This window comes from Pagrus major, chromosome 11, assembly GCF_040436345.1.
Source record: "Pagrus major chromosome 11, Pma_NU_1.0".
Taxonomy (NCBI): Eukaryota; Metazoa; Chordata; class Actinopteri; order Spariformes; family Sparidae; genus Pagrus; species Pagrus major.
In genome coordinates this window covers 25,749,943-25,766,620 of record NC_133225.1, presented here as the reverse complement: position 1 = coordinate 25,766,620, position 16,678 = coordinate 25,749,943, and the positions used below count along the sequence as shown (strand labels likewise).

At 39.5% G+C, this 16,678-nt stretch overlaps 1 protein-coding gene across 2 annotated transcripts in view; it reads left to right on the top strand.

The window, feature by feature from the left end:
• lrp8 (low density lipoprotein receptor-related protein 8, apolipoprotein e receptor) overlaps window positions 1–16,678 on the top strand; it is a 185,364-nt gene that overhangs the window by 159,357 nt on the left and 9,329 nt on the right. For both annotated transcript variants that reach the window (XM_073477218.1, XM_073477217.1), the window contains exons 14-16: window positions 6,035–6,176; window positions 9,388–9,540; window positions 12,381–12,740. In XM_073477218.1, the coding sequence (XP_073333319.1) occupies window positions 6,035–6,176; window positions 9,388–9,540; window positions 12,381–12,740 (655 nt within the window). The remainder of the gene's footprint in view (window positions 1–6,034; window positions 6,177–9,387; window positions 9,541–12,380; window positions 12,741–16,678) is intronic.

Below are 16,678 nucleotides of genomic sequence, written 5' to 3'. Positions count from 1 at the left end.
ATGTGATTCAATAGTTGTTTCCAGAATTGGACTACAGCTTTTGTATAGAGCAAACTGAGGTCTTCAGGCACAGTAAAGCTGCTGCAGGGGCAGAATCTGACGAGAGCTGCGATGATTAATCTAATAGATGATGATCGAAAAGTAATCTGCCACATTCTGACTATCAGTTAGTATTTTCAAGCAAAAATGCCCTCTCAAATATGAGGATTTCTTTAGCTTTTTTTTTTTAATATATGATAGTGAACTGAATATCTTTGGGTTCTGGACTTTTGGTCAAATAAAACAAGCTACATTAAAACATAACCTTTGGCTATAACAGGCACTTTTTATAATATTTTATAGATCAGTTGATTGTCAAAAAACAATCTGCGGATTAATTGATAGTTACAAAAACATTATTTGTTGCAGCCTTAAATCTGACTACTGTCAGTATTAACACGAAAACTTAGATATACCATTAATATGCACTTTAAAGTTATGTGGGAACGACACAAAAATAACATGTACAAGGTCATGTAAAGCTTTGCAACAATTGTAGACAGTTATTGTGAATGGGGACTGTTGTGGAGGCTGTGTAGCCCAAAATCAATTATTTTAAGCATTAAATCCCCACTCATAAGCATTACTTTTCAATACATACATAACCATACAATAGTTCCTACGAGAGATATGGGGCTTCACAAATGTGTTTTGAAGTGCGTATTATGGCATGTATGGCCTCTCATATTCCTAAACTATACACTGTGAATGTTGCAGTCATTCCACTCAAGCATATCATCTGCAAACTTCATATCCATACTGATGTAGATTTACTAATGCACTGCAGAGGAAAGACACAGGGTTTCTATGTCAAAGTCTGAACACGCCACCACCAAACACACACATAAAAAGACATACACATACAAACCCTTCCAGTCAGTGTCAACCCCCTGCCTAGACACCAAGCCCTGAGGAAATGTAGATCGCAGAGGCTTGCAGAGAGTAGTGTTTTCTCTTTCTCTGGCTTTAGTATCATTGCCTTACTCTTTATCCCCGCTTTGTTTGACTAGAGGGGATAGAGGAGGAGATGAGACGAGTTTGGGAAGACGAAGCAAAGAGGGGGATGGGGATTGAGAGAGAAAGACGATATAACACAGTCAGGAAGAAAGAAAATAATGGTGTCCTTTTGCCATGAACTCGGCGCTGTTGGAGGATTTAATCATGGTGCAACAGTCCTACACACCTACACAGGTATATTTTCATGTATTTGATGAGCCCTCTGCTCAGTATGAAGGTGGGGATAGAGCTGTCCTGGGAATTACATGAGCTTACCTAACTACAGTTGTCCCAAAGTGACATTCGCTTGTCCTCTAAAAATAGGTGGCGCAGGGTGCTTGATGATATAGTGACTATTCACAGGGCTTGTTGGTGAACTGCTGTAGTCTCTGATAGAGGAGGTTAGATAAAAAGTGAAGGATGCAACACAGCTAATAAGCTCCAGTAGCTTCCTCTATTTTGGACTCTCTGGGTCTCTGTCCTCTTAAAGGTTGGCACTGTAATGACAGGTTGCTATTGGTCAACAGCATACATTTGCTAGCCAAAGTTCACCAAAACTAATTTCTCCTCCTTGAGCTGACCCTCTGATCTGCTTCCTTTGAAATACATTGTTATCACCCCAAATATTGCCATTTTCATTCTGAGCCTTTGAAGTGTGGTCATATTTGCCTCAGTCCATCAAAATTGCTTATTGCTCAGCACCAAATGTCAAACAACAATGTCAAAAGTGACCAAACCTGACCCGAACCGTGACATACCTTCCAGTTTTTTGGTTTCCATGCTCTAATTAGAGGCAACACACACTGCACCTTTAAATGAATGACAGCAGAAGTGAGTATTGACGCTGTAGAATGTGTGACCACAGCTTTAACAGAACAGTGATGAAAATGTCAGTCAGGCCCTATCTGTCCACACCCACAGTCCAGATAAGAGTTCTAATCAGCTGAAATAACTAGAAACACCTGCGTGGGTGTAACAGGATTTAATACTCTTCTGCAGCTTAGTGGAGATTAACACAAAATGTCTCCTAACATCATTTGATTCCTACACAGATTTATCACCAAGCCTACTTTATTTTTTCATAACCGGGGCTGATACAACAAAGAATACAAATCAAACCCAAAAAAATCAAAGGCTTCAAAAGTTGAGTGGGTTGGCTTTGTTTGAGATTTCATTTATAATATTCTGGCGTGACATCCGAGTATGCAGGAGGCACCGAGAGCTCATTGGGCAGATGTGTCAATCAAAAGGGCCCAGCATTTGTCAGAAGGTTCTTCTGGGACAAAATCTTGACAAAATCATCAAGGTCTGTTCTCCCTTTGCCCTTAAAAAGACCTCATATCCATTTAGATGTAGTCTCATCACCTTGACAACAGCAGACAGACACAGCCCTGACTGAAGTGATGCAATGCCATGTGTTCAGGAGAGCTTGTGCATGTGCCTATCCTTCAACACATTGAACATTCACCTTGATTCCACAACAAAGAGCATTGACCTGCTCAGGTCCGCATTGCTGTTTGAATCATTCAAGGTGACGGATGCAGAGATTGACAGAAGAGAAATTGAAAGTGAAAAACAGAGGCAGAGATTGACAGGGATGGAGAAAGACATCCACAGAGATAGAAAGGCAAAGGGAGAGATGGAATGATAGGTTTGAGTAATGTTTTATCACCGTGGCTGATATTTGTCTTTCATTGTTTCAGCACTACTGTCATACGAGTAAAGGTTATCTGATTCTGAGTGAGGCTGAGATGGAGCGATAGAGAGCTCAGTGAAAGATGGAAAGAGAGACGGTGAGAGAAAAGGTTAAGTCCGCTGATATACCGGGACAAAGGGAGAGCTTGGATTATAGCTATAACTGAACCACACTGGACATACACAAATATACAGACATACACAAATACACAGACCAGACAAATCTGTGGTTGGATCCCTATAGGTCTTTGCCCTTTAAAGAGACTGTACTGTAAACACAACCCAAGCCTGATGGGGGGAAAAAAGTGCTTATAGGAGCAATCGTTACTATTTCATCTCTCTGTCTCACACTCACCTCCTAAAATGGCTTTTCTGTATTTTTTTAACCTTCTTATGATCCTGTGTTTTTCTTAATTGGTGTGTGTCAGTGTAGATAGAGCATTCAGTGGTTGCCATGGAAACCAAGTGCCGTAACCATTTGCGCAGCGTGTCCTGTTACCCTGTAGTATCACAAAAGAAGATTGTGAGGAGGTGTTAGAGAGGGAAAGAGAAATCGAGAATGAAGCGTAAGTGAAAGATAATCTCACAGGTCAAGGTTGGCAGTAGTTATGCCTTTATTTCCAAGAAAACAGGAGCAATTTTTTTTTTTATACTATACACAATGGACTTAACCATTAAGATGGAGGTATATCTACCAGGCATGTAGTCATCATGGATGTCATGTTTTCTAGTGTTGTTGCAATTTCTGCCATTTTATTGTATCAGCAGCAACTTGTCCTTGTACCTACTACATACAGTATCAATCAATCAAACTTTATTCATATAGTACATTTTGAACACATAAAAATGCATGTCTAAATGCTTTACAAGTGATTGAAAAAAACATGGGATATTTTAGAAAACAAAAACGGATATAGAGAATAATGCACACCAAGACAGCAATTGAATATAGGTAAAATGATAATAGATAAAGAATAAATGGAAAAACAAACAATACAAATAACAATTAAAATAAAGTATGTCCTCCAAAAGGACCCATATTAGTGTTTTCTGATACCACTCCAATGGTACCTGTATTGTTGATTATGCACTGCTTCTTACTCACCAATAGACTGATATTCATTTTAAATGGGACCTAGTGTTGCTGCCAGCACTTTCTGAGCAACAGAAATTTAAAAAGGTGCCAGTCCTGTGGGCACCAACATGAAAGTTAAGCTCGATTCAACTTAACCGAACACAATAAAGCTAGTTAGTTAGTTAGCATGCAGAAGCAGGAGCACAGAGTTGTGTACTACCCAATTTCACAAGAGGAGTGGGGATCACTGTTGCCATAGTTGCCACACAGGCACCTTCTGATGACACTGAACCAAAAAGCATGTTTCCCATACACATTGAAAAAGGACTGGTTATAAAATTAATACGCTCTTCAGCGTGACACAAATCCCCTGCATTTACTTATTTTACCATCAGAATTTAATCCATTTGATCCAATGCCATTTGGATAGTCTAAGAGAACCGAATAATACAATTATTTTATCCCATTCATGTTTGTGGGGAGCCAACAAGAAGTCAGTCTGCTCTGCCAGCAGAAGTCTTAGTCGTGCATGCGCTCAACAAGCTCAGCTGCAGAGGTCAAATCAAGTCCATTTTATTTATATAGCCCGAAATGACCAATATGCCTCAAGGGGTTTTACAATCCACATAGCATCCTCAATCTGACAATCTTTAGTTCGTTGAAATATCTCAAAAATAATTGCTCAGCATGAATTGACTGATTGTCAGAATTGAGTTTTGGTGGCTCAAAGTGTCAGAGGAGAATGGAAACACTCCCCATTGCCCCAATATAACTTATTCAGTCCTTTTAAACCTTACTTCACTCAATACAATGTTTGCCTTCAAAACTGTCATTTTACATATGCCTTTGATTAAAAATGTAATTAAAGTTACCCCAGGCACAAAACAACTCCTTTAAATGTGTCTCTTCTGTCAAATTGTAAATCCACAAACCTAAACATAATTCAAACTTGTCACTGAGTCGAGATTCGGACTTCTACTTTGACCATAATAACCTGAGGCAACTATATGAACATCCCAGGGAAGTATTTTCACCTAGGCAGTAATTAGATTCCCTCGTTACAATCAAAACCAGTTCATCATCAAAGCACATGAGAGTTTAATCATACAGGCACTGTTAGGATGAGCTTATATCTCTGCAATTAACTGTAGATGTTTGCAAATCTTTGTTGCTCTTCTGTTTGCAACCTTTCACCACCAACAAACTTGCAATACAGGGCTCCCAAGTGGACTTTCCTTGAACAATTGCAGTTTGCCATATTTACAATTGAAAAGCCATTCATTATAAAGAAATTAATTGCATTTGTAAACTCACAATGTTTTATGTCGCATGGTATATGGTAGAATATTGGAGTTGGCAGGACAAATGACAATTACAACAAATAAATGGTTGGACATGGGGAAACAAACTTTCATTCATTGTGATGCAAATAAAAAAAGTATTTAGTTCATCTACACTCTGAACAATTTCAGCAACAATGTCAAGCTGCTTGATAAAACTAAATAACTTTCTTGGTTGAAACTTATGGGCAATATTGTTTAAAATGAGCACCCTGCTCAGAGCTTGCTTTGGAAGATGTTCTTCTCTTTGAGACCCCAATCCAAGTCTGCTGGTAACAAAATCACTTCCTAATTTCTTCAAACCTGCTGAGCTATCTAATCTGCCAAGAAAGACCCATCACAGCTTGAATATTGCAAAATAATTGCTACTTTGCAGAGATAAATATAAGTTTAAGACCCATTACCATAGACACCTTTTATGCCAGTCTGTCATGACAGCCAGTGACTGGCATGTATACTGCCATATAAGGTGTTAAATTGTCAGTCAGATATTACATCTGTCGTGTTTTCCTGAAAACTGAATCATTTATTCTTTCAGGATTATGAATTAAAGGTGCAATACGTAAGAATTGTCTACCTCTCAAATTTATACTCCAAACAACAAAAAGTGGACAACTGAAGCTGCAGTTAGCTCAGTTAGCTGTGCAGCTATCCGTCCGGACAGAGGACAGGGGGCTAGCTGGTTAGCATGCTAGCTTCAGTTGACACTTCTACAACACAATACATAGAAGTTTGTCATAATGTCAAAACTCTTATTTCGTCACATTCTGTTGCTGATTTTAATTAATTTTTGAATGTTTTAAACTTAAATTCTTACACGTTGCACCTTTAACTATATTGAAGGGTTCTAAAGCTGGTATGTATTTTTTCTAAATCTCATTCTATCCAGGATCGTGTATATTGGACGGACTTAGAGGAAGAAGCGATCTACAGTGCCAACCGACTGACAGGACATGATGTTGTGAAGGTGGCAGAGCACCTCAACAACCCCCTGGACTTGGTGGTGTTTCATGAACAAAGGCAGCCCAAGGGTAAGACATGCAGGAAAAGTGCTATTTTGTTTCTAGGGCAGTTCAAAGCAAAGACAAAGACAAAGCAGCCACAGCAAACTGATTATATGAGGCACTACAGGTGATGGGGCTTGCATAGCAAATTGGGCATCATGGGCTCTCATCATGGTTGCTCCATGTACCGGTTACGTTTAATGACTACTCGATCCAAGAGTGCAAACCCTAAAAAAATAGACTATAACCAAAACACAACAACACTCCCTGGTAACAAAGTCTTGAATAATTTATGTATAAGCCAAAGGATCCACTTATTAAAACTGTCTGAAACAATAACAAATAACCTGATTAGACTCTGTGATTAGATTGATGTGTGTGCATGTCAAATGATGTGCTGTGATATGGATGCTTTCCCAGGTGTGCGAAGAAACACCTGTGTGTGTGCGCACTGGTTAGCATTTCTGTGTGTTTATTCGTCGGTGTGTATTAAGAAATTTCTTTGTGATTCTGAGTTTTCATGCGTTGTTTTCTCCCCTCACTCAGAGCAGTCTTGTCTGAGTGCCAGTAGGGAGCTAATTGTATTCTCTTATTAATAAATCAAGAGTTCTGCTCAAAGAGATATCACAGAATTAATAATGTTTTTTTCCAAAATGCCAACAACAGAAAGACATAAAACAACCAGGAATAGCGAGGCTAAATGAAAATAAACTAAAGGGGTTCCGTATGCCCTGTGAAGATACAAGTAGTACTGATAAAACTTGACCTTGAGTGAAGCCATCTCTCATTGTTCCACTGTTTTTGTTCTCTCCTGCTTTTGGTATTTTCCTGTCAGCAAACACTTTAATCTAAATAAAACCCAGAAGGAAAGATCATTGCGTAGTGGTTGCCACAATATACAATATGGAGAAATGGCTCCAAAACGTCTTCATTTTTAAATTTTTTTTTTTTACTTTTTCCCCACACACTTTCTCAAAAGAGCATTTTCCTCAATCTTTTTTTTCTTGTGCTGTTTTTTTATTTATCCATTTATTTTTTTCCCCATTCAGCTGTGCTTTGAAGACTAAGTTCCGTGTTTTAGTTATTTTTCTAGACCTAAGGGAGGAAGTGCAGAGAGCTATTGCAACTTCAAAATACCATCATTTTACAAAACTCCTGTCCTGTCTTCTACTTCTACTTCTCTTTCCTCTAATGTCTTTCCTTATATCCTTCCTTCTTTGCTTATTTTATTTATTTTCCTGTACTCCTCTCCTCTTCAAAACTTCTGCTCCTGTCCTTTCCCAGCAACAAATTTAAATGTGTTGTTGTTTGGTTTTGCAAAAGTATTTTGAGGACCCAATTGTAGAAACACACAGGAGGCATGCAGGATAAGGAACAAATGGCAAGCTTTATTTTACAAAAAAGCAGAATAATTCAAAAAAACATATAATCCAAAAAACCACAAAAATGCCAAAATATAAAGTACCAACCAAAAGCAAAGTTTAAATCAGGAAAAACACAAAACCAGCTGGACACTGGAAGACTCAGGAACAGGTTCAGGTGAAACACAGGTGATTGACACAGGAGGATTACACAGGGAGAACTGACAAAGACAGCATGGAGCACACAGGCTTAAATACAAACAAAACTAACAAGGGGGTGAGGTGCAGGTGGATTGAGGCGGAGAAACACAGGGAAGGGAAGGAGGGAAGACAGAACACTGGAAAAGGGCAAAAGACAACACAAAACCAGAAAAGACATAAAAATACACACACATATTGAAAACAAAATGACAGGACCATGACATGGTGTCACATTTCAAGAGACTTTCTTTTACCCAAAGAGCTTAATTTCTTCTTAATATGAAAAGCAGGTATAGGAGATATTGGAGCTTTGAAGAATTTCATTTAGACAGCTATTCATATGACATACTTGTTATGCTGAGATACTGTACGCCGAGCACAAATATATTCCCAGCCTATTAAAATCTTGCTGTGCGTATTGAGTGCTATTGCTGCTTCCCCTGACGGCTGATGATTCCTCTGATGTACTGCTCTCTAGAACTACGCACAAGTCAGAAGGCAGAATCGACCGCGACCTGACCTAATTCTGACGCTTCCCCCACATGAGAAGAGTAGCAATATTTTTCCATGAGTCTACGTCTTGAGTTAGAAAACTGCATGTAAATTTTTCATTTGAGTGCGCAGATTTAAAAAAGAGAATCTAGACACCCCTGCTGCAACCTAAGCATCAGCTCATTGGACCAGAAAAAAGGCACTGCAATAAATATAAACCCCTAAGTAAGACTTAACTGTTGTTTTGCAGAATGGTACACAGTAAGGTTAATATACAGAAAGTCGTATAAGAATTTTGGCTGATTAGATGATGTCTACTACAGCTTTGATCCTGGGCTAAATTTGTTCAAGAATATAATAATAATAATAATAATACTGCTGACTGACATAATTTCAGACTACAACAAATACTTAAAAAAGTCTATCCTAAGGTTTCTGAGTCTGAGAAAGTGGGGAAAAACATAAAAAATGTTCCCAGAAATAACTTTTTCTACAAAGCTTGTGTCCGTCAAACCCCCGACACTGTAACTTGGGCAGTCTGCCTATCATGTACATTTACACTGTTCTATGTGATCTCCTTTTGTTAACTCATGTAATGTTTTTTCACTTCCAATCATTGAGCTTCCACTGAGATGGTTTGGAGCCCCCCCTGGGAAATCCTCTGATTTAGGCTGTACAAGTATAATATACAAAAACAGAGTGAAGAAAAGCAATTGTTAAGAAATTTCATATGTGGAGATGTTAAATCACATATTTGTGTTTTGTGCTCTAACTGTAGCCACTTTTGTACTTAGATTCTCACCATCAGCTTGAATTCAGTGACTTTGATGCTTTTGGCCGCTGACCGAGACCCAAATCTGGGAGTCTTCAATTCTTAATAGCCTTTTCCTCTTAACTATTCTGGTCTACAGTACATGTAAACCTCTGTGCTCATCAACCCTGGTAACGACATGGAATTTCAATTTCCAGAACATTTTAAAATAGCACCAGATGTTTATAAACGATATTGAAATTTTATGAATTGTGTTTTTTAATACTTCATTTTCAATGGAGATAAAACTCCAAAGTACATAAAGCAAAAGAATAATTTATTTTATGTGATTTATTTGTAAGGGAAAATGTACAAACTCATATTTCCCTAAGCTCTTTTTAATCCTCTTTTTATTTCTGCTTTGTCCCTCAAGCCCCCGATACCTGTAACATGGGCAGTCTGCCTAACGGTGGCTGTGAATACCTCTGTCTGAAAGCCCCGCAGATCACAGACCACTCGCCCAAGTATACCTGTGCCTGCCCTGATGGCATGGAGCTGGGACCAGACATGAGGCGCTGTGCTATAGGTAAGTCTTTCACACTCTGAATCCAGGAGCACACTTAATTAAAGGGATTGTGCTGAGGAATGTCACATGAAGTCTAGTTTCAACTTCTCATTTCTGCTAAAAGAAGTCTGCCCCATAATTAAGTATTTATAAATATCTTTAAATAAATGTTCCATCCTAAACTATTTAGTTCATTTGTGGTATCCAGCGTTATACAGGCGCATATGATAAATTGAATCTTGACCCGTCATGTCAAATTTGATTTAGGTTCTTCTCTCACCATATCCAGACCAAGACCAACTCATTTCTTAAAAGGTTTCAGTGCCAGAGTTGAGACTTCTTATACTGGGTTTTATACTTTCCACATGTGCCTTCCACCCAGATATTGAATATCTGTGTTGATCCACTGAATCTTTTTAAAGGTCCCATATTGTCAAAAGTGAGATTTTCCATTTCCCGAGATTTGCCATTGAGACACAGTCACCGCCCTCAGCCATACCCCCAGCACAGCCATGGTTGTGAATACACAAGCAGATGTGGAAACACGGTGGGCGGTGCCTGCTCGGGCTTATTAGAAGTGACCAATCAGAGCATACCGGGCTTTTCAAAAGAGCGGCCCTTAAAGAGGTACCAATACAGAGCATTCACAAAGAGGGTGAATAGAGGTGCTGCAGCAATGAACAGTAAGAGAAAAATAATGTCTTTCTGAACATTAAGGCAGATAAACATTTTCTATTAGACACCAAAAATAAAAGTATGAACATAAAAATGGACATAATATGAAACTGTTAAAGCTTTCAGTGACATACACACAGTGGAAGTGAAATATATTAAATACAAAAACAAATATGAATACACAAACTATATTCTTGCTTGAGGGAAAATTTTCTTCTCTTATACTCAATAAAGCTTTAAAATCATACCGATTCATATTTGTCTCAAATCATAACAAAATAGCCTGAAGACTATTGCACCTTTAAGCCAAAACCAGTATTCACCACTATCCTTCAACAATGCAATATGTTCAAATCTTCTTGTCATAAATATGATTGATTTAAAGGCCAACTCCCTCAGAGAATTCAATACCTCTGCTTACTGTAGCACTATCTTGGGAAGTGGGCCAGTGATTCTCCCAGTTTACCCGTGTTCGCAGCACACCTCCATCATTTCACTGACCTTACTTCACCGCTCAGCCGGTCCCCAGTCTCTACAGTCAGCCATTAGTTGAGTTGTTCTCCTTAATGAACCCGCTCGATTTTGCACTCATGTGTTTGCACAGGTGAGAAGAAAGGAGCTGACACAAAGTAAAGGGAGCAAGAGAGATGATGATGTGTGTAGGCTACAATTCAGAGAATCCTTCTGAGAAAGGACAGGCGAGGGAACATGACCACTGAGCGTGAACGGAGAAATTGCACTCACATTTTTTGGATTTGAATGCAGTACAAGTATTTCTGCTGAGCACTTATCAAGGTTTGATAAAATGAGCCCCTTACATTCTGCCACTCTTGCTCTCTGCTTTATGTCTTGGTCGATTTAGTAGAAAAGCCTTATCAGTTTTACAGCAACCATAAAATATTGAAGAAATATATAAGAAATCCTGAATCAAACCACTTTTTTATACTGTGGTTGTCTGATAACAAACAGAAAGGTATGTCACTGGTGACCTGATGGATACACAAGAAAGTGATCACACAGAGTTGGAGGTGATTAAAAGGATGCCAGTTAGCTTGAACTAGACACCCTGCATACTATACAATATATCTGTTGCACTGTTTCTACCTATGTTACAGTTTATCTTTACTTTCCCTGTTAAATAAACATAAAGAAATAATTACTGTTTCAAAAGGCAGTGATAGCTGATATACCCAACCCCTTGAGATGAAGCAGAGGTTCATTAGCCACATGAGCCATCAAGCCACATTTCAGTATTTTAAACGAGGGCAGGGCAAGTCACTTTTAACCTTTACTGATTTTCAACAGAATCATGTGGTACAACATTGTTATTTTCCTATATTATAAAATACAAATGAATAATTTAAGCAGTTGAGGTTGAAGAGTTTTGTTCATGTAATGCATTACAGTGGAACGTATTTGATTGCTTTGAATATCACTTTTAACTACCTCACAGTTTGGATAATTTTGCATACATTTGCTACATTGCGAACTAACTTAATTAAAACTCTGGCGAGTTTGGAGCATGTTATAATCTTTTAATTTCACATAATATGCTGTATATTGATGTACATAGCCAAAATACAACTCTGAGACGGCATATTTGCCAACTGTTAAAGGTTAAAAGGTCAAAGTTTTAATTAGTTGTCATTTTGCAACACCAGGGTGTCAAAACAAAACTTAGTTTAAGTCCCTTTATGCTACATAAAAGAAACAAAAACAAAACGAACTATTTCTAACAGTGGAGTGTGGAGGATGAATTGAGGAGTCTCAGAGCCTGAGGAAAGAAGCTGCTCCGTAGTCTGGTGGTATGACGGGATAATTCGGTATCTTTTGCCAGATGGCAGCAGGGTGAACAGACTGTGGCTGGGTGCGTGTTGTCTTTTCGTATCCTTTGGGCTCTGTGCAGACATCTCACTTATATCAAATATATATCACAAATATCACTGATGCTTGGTAGATGGATACCATTATGTTCTGGGTGGTTTTAATCACCCACTGCAGAGCCTTCCTGTCCTTGGCCGTGCACAAACCATACCAGTTTGTGATGTTTCCAATAAGGAGTCTTTCTATTGCTCCTCTGTAAAAGCTCACACGAATTTGGCTCCGGAATTTAGCCTTCTTAAGTTTTCATAAAATCAAAAAATCTGAAGTGCTATTGATATGATTATTTTCCTGTGTCACTTCAGTTCGACCCAGAACGACCACAACAGCTGCTCCATCAACCACCACAACCACCACAACAACCAGTACAACTAGCACTACAGCTGTTACCACCACCACAACACCCCCTACTACCACGACCACAAGGCCCACTACCACCTCTGCTGCTACAACAGTCAGGCCCACGACCAGACGCCTGACAACGCCGGCAGCTCCTCAGGCCCCCAGGAGAACCTCTACAGAGCAGCCTCGCACCCCTGCTGCTACAAGTACAGAGACGACCAGTTTCAGCAGCACAAGCAAGACATCCACACACACACCCCTACTGGGCCCAGTGGCCCCCAACAGCATTCAAAGAGAGAGCAATGGCAACCTCTCCCACAGGGGTAAGGATCAGAATGGTTTGTGCATAGGAATGTGAGTTTGTGTGAAGTGGGTGTATGCGTACTGTTTGTGTGTTTTTCTGAGTGTAATGCTCCACTGCCATCACTACTGCTAACACCTGCCATTAAAGCAGCAGGAAGCTGAAAACCACCACTTAGATCAGTTAGTTTCCCTCCTCTCTCTGGCTTCTCTTCCCCCTCGTCTCTGTGTTTGACCATCTGTGTACGTCCTCTTTTCCTCTCTGCTTCTCTCTCTCTCACACACACACACACTCGGCAGTGTACATCTCAGTCTGCTCGTTGTCGGTCCCTTATGAGCAGCGTGTAACAGAGCTGTCAGAGCTAACAAACGACAGTCCCCTCCATTCTCACCTGCCACCTCTCATCACTCATCCTCACTCTCTGACAGCTTCTCTCACTCTCTTTGTCTTTCCCTCTCCTCATCACTTTCACTTTGCCTCTGTAAAACTGGCAGCATTCTTCATTCTTGTAGCAATCAAGCTTTACTGGCGCACAAGAAAAATACCGCTTTACAGTTTGTTGCCCAGACAAACAATGACAGCAGAATATAACGTCAGTGACAATGGTTTACAGAGCCATGCTAAGACTTAAATTGTATTTGGAAGTGGAGAAAAATCCTTGATAGCACCGTGAAGCAAAATTGATAAACCACTGAGCTTTACACCACATGCTACGGTGTGGGTTTCGCTGCAGAAATCAGTGTTTTCAGCTTTCTTTGTGGCCTTAGCTACATAGAGACATGAAAATGAGATAGTGGTAACTGTCAAACTGCCAAGGCAGCTATTTTTCCTAAGTAATTTGTTCCTGCAGGGAGAAGAAGGATAACACAAATCCTCCAAATAAGTTGCTTAAAAAGACTGGCTTTTTTTGTAGCTCCAATACCTTTATAACACCCTTTCAGACCAAAGCAGGAGACAAACAGTAAAATGTCAAAAAATCAGCAACTGGTTCATGCAGTTACTTACACACTTCAGTAGAACTTAATTTCTGATGCTTGAATGACAACCTACTGCTTGATTATATGATGGCACAGAATAATGGTGCATTACAGACAACTCAGCACTCAAGAATTTTCAGCCTTCATAAAAAGCAAATCCATCTACCCCGACTTAATGAAGAAGTAGTTGTCTGACATCTCACAACAAAGGCAGCATCCATGGAAGTGCACATAGTGTAAATAGTAAACCATCAACTAAAAGGCAACATGAAGTATATATACCTGTATTTAACTACAATAATATATACAATCTTATAGTAATACCTGTAATGTAAATTGAATTAAATATATTTCCATTGTTATTAGGTAGCTGGTTACAGTTAACAATCTCTGAAAGTCATCTTCTCTGCACAAAAGTTATTTAGGAAGCTGTTAAAAAATGCCAGTAAAAATGAGAGAACATTAGGAACAAACATTTACTTTATTTTACATTTACTCATTTTTGTTAATAAAAAATGGGAAGAAGCGCTTGTGTGTTGAGAGAAAAATAGCTACAGGTGGGTCTTGTCTCTGAGACAGCAATATCTTGACAACAGCCGCTGTATGGTCGATACTGCCCCTTTGCTTTTTACTATCTGTTCGTTTTCTATTTGACATTTTTTTGTTTTACCATGAGCACCAAATTGAGGATGCTTGCTCTCATACTTTGTATTGAAGATGAGCTTAATAATGGAGATATCCCCACTGTCACGGCTCCACCTATCAGCCACAGAGCAGGGAGGGGTGCATGACACGATCAGAGGAGACACAAATACAGTGACTATCATTGCCTCTTCCAATAAAAAGCAAATGAGCTCACCAGCGCCTTTCTGAAAAGTTGAGTGATTCAACTTGAAGCCGCACAAAAAAGGCGGAGTGATCTGAAAAAGAGACCCTGGATGCAGGGCTTTTTCTCATTCTGCCACAGAAGCTTTCTCCTCATTGGGAACAATTGAAAAAAGACGCTGGCTCTCAGAAACCTTAATAAGGGATTCATCTTTTTACAGTTTATCTCGATTGCTTAGACATTTTACAGTAACTGGGGCTTTAAGCTAAATATCCAAAACTATGACACGATCCACCAAAAGACAGACATGTTTCCCACAACTATAAACACTTTTCCCCTGTTTTCACACATGATTCAGATTTGTTGAACTGTTGTTGGAAAACTAATTTCACTTCATTTATCTTTGTCTGCACCATGTGCTCAGTTAGACAGCACAGGCATTCAATAACATTCACTGAAGTCATCACAACTGCAACTCAGTTAACACACAATTCCCCATGTGGAAACACTAAGAGTCAAAATTATGAACACAACAATCTGAACCTCAGGATAGACAGGTAAAAGGACCATGGGTCAGTTCAGATGTGTAGGAACAATGTATCCACAAACACCTGAAGGTAGAGAAGAGTGGTTCACTAACAGTCCACGATTCTGCAACATCTTTCCACCAGCGTGTTCTCCCTTCTTTAACACCGTAGAGGAGTGTTTTTTGGGTTTTTTTTTTTTGGGAACGGCGGTGGAAGGTCTATGGCCAATTTCAAGGAATATTTCTCAGCAGTCTTGACTGCTAACTGTAATTCAAACTAAGGGTAGGAGTTCCTGTGGCAGAGGCCTAATACATGTGAAGGAATTATGAAATATGCAAAGTGGGCTGTGAACATTATTTCTATAAAATGACCTAATTGTGTTTTTCTACTCTTTTTCATGTATATATGCAAGGAGGCTGCACTGTTGAGAGTTCAGTTGGTTTGTCACAGTCAGCAATGTTTTTTCTTTGAGCTCGGTGTCATGCACCTGGAACACTTTGAGGTCTGAGGTTAAAAATTTGTACTGGGAAAGTTGAAAGTCTGACTGACTGGAACCCAGCATAAGTAGCAGGGAGTATAAAAATTGGTTGGCAAACGAGAAAGATTGCAAGCTGTTGTACTGTGTTTGAAGTCAGACTTTTACAGTGTTGCATTTACATCAGACATCTATCTTCTATTCAGAAACCAGGAGAACAAGGACTGAGTTTGAAAACGCTTTAGAAAGAGTAAGTTGAAAGGAAGGGTGATGAAAGTGGGTGTGGTAGTTAGAGGAAAGCAAAGAAAGAGACATGGTGAAGACAGGTGAATGAGAAAAGAGCAAAGAGTAAAACTAAGCATCGTTAAATGAAACGGCACAGTGAGACAGTAAAGAGGCCATGGAGGAAAAGGAATGAACAGAGCACAAAAGGAACATGACAGCCCAGCACTTGAACAGGGAGGATGGGAGTTAGAAAACGACACACTGTTGGGAAGGAAAACAGCATTTACACGGATAAGATGGGATGGAAAAGAAGCAGGAGAGAAAGTGATTTTCTGGGAATTAAAGAGGATGGCTGCCATCGCGAGTCTCACCACTTTGGGGGCCTGGGTTTTTTAAGTTACTAAGAAGCAAGAACATGTTTCTTCTAGTCTCTGAAGTTGTCAGCCTCCTCACCACAACACAAGTGCTCCAGATGAGAGGTGGAGCAGACACGGATGAGAAAATGGGGCATGAACAAGACGCGTCTCCAAACCCACGGGCCATGTGTTATAATTTTCAACTCAGTGCACACTGTCAAGTTTGCCGGCATCAGCTGTTAAGCATGTGCACCGCTGTGGCTGGCATGGTGGAGCGAAGAAGTACCAGGAGTTTCAGGAATAAAAGATAAACCACAGCTGGTGCACAAAGCTTTCACAAATTTTATCCATCACTCTTGATGCTAGTAATTATTTATCTGCAACATTGGACTGGAAAATGCTGTACTGCTGTCCAAAGGAATAGGTTCAAAAACTTAAAACACTTGGTCAGGTCATCAGGTCAGGTGCTCGTATGAGCATTTTTACATGTTTTGCTTGCTGTAATCATTCCTCCAGTTCACTGTGGCCCAAAGGAGATCCCTTTCTAATGTCCTGTTAATGTAACTGATGGGAG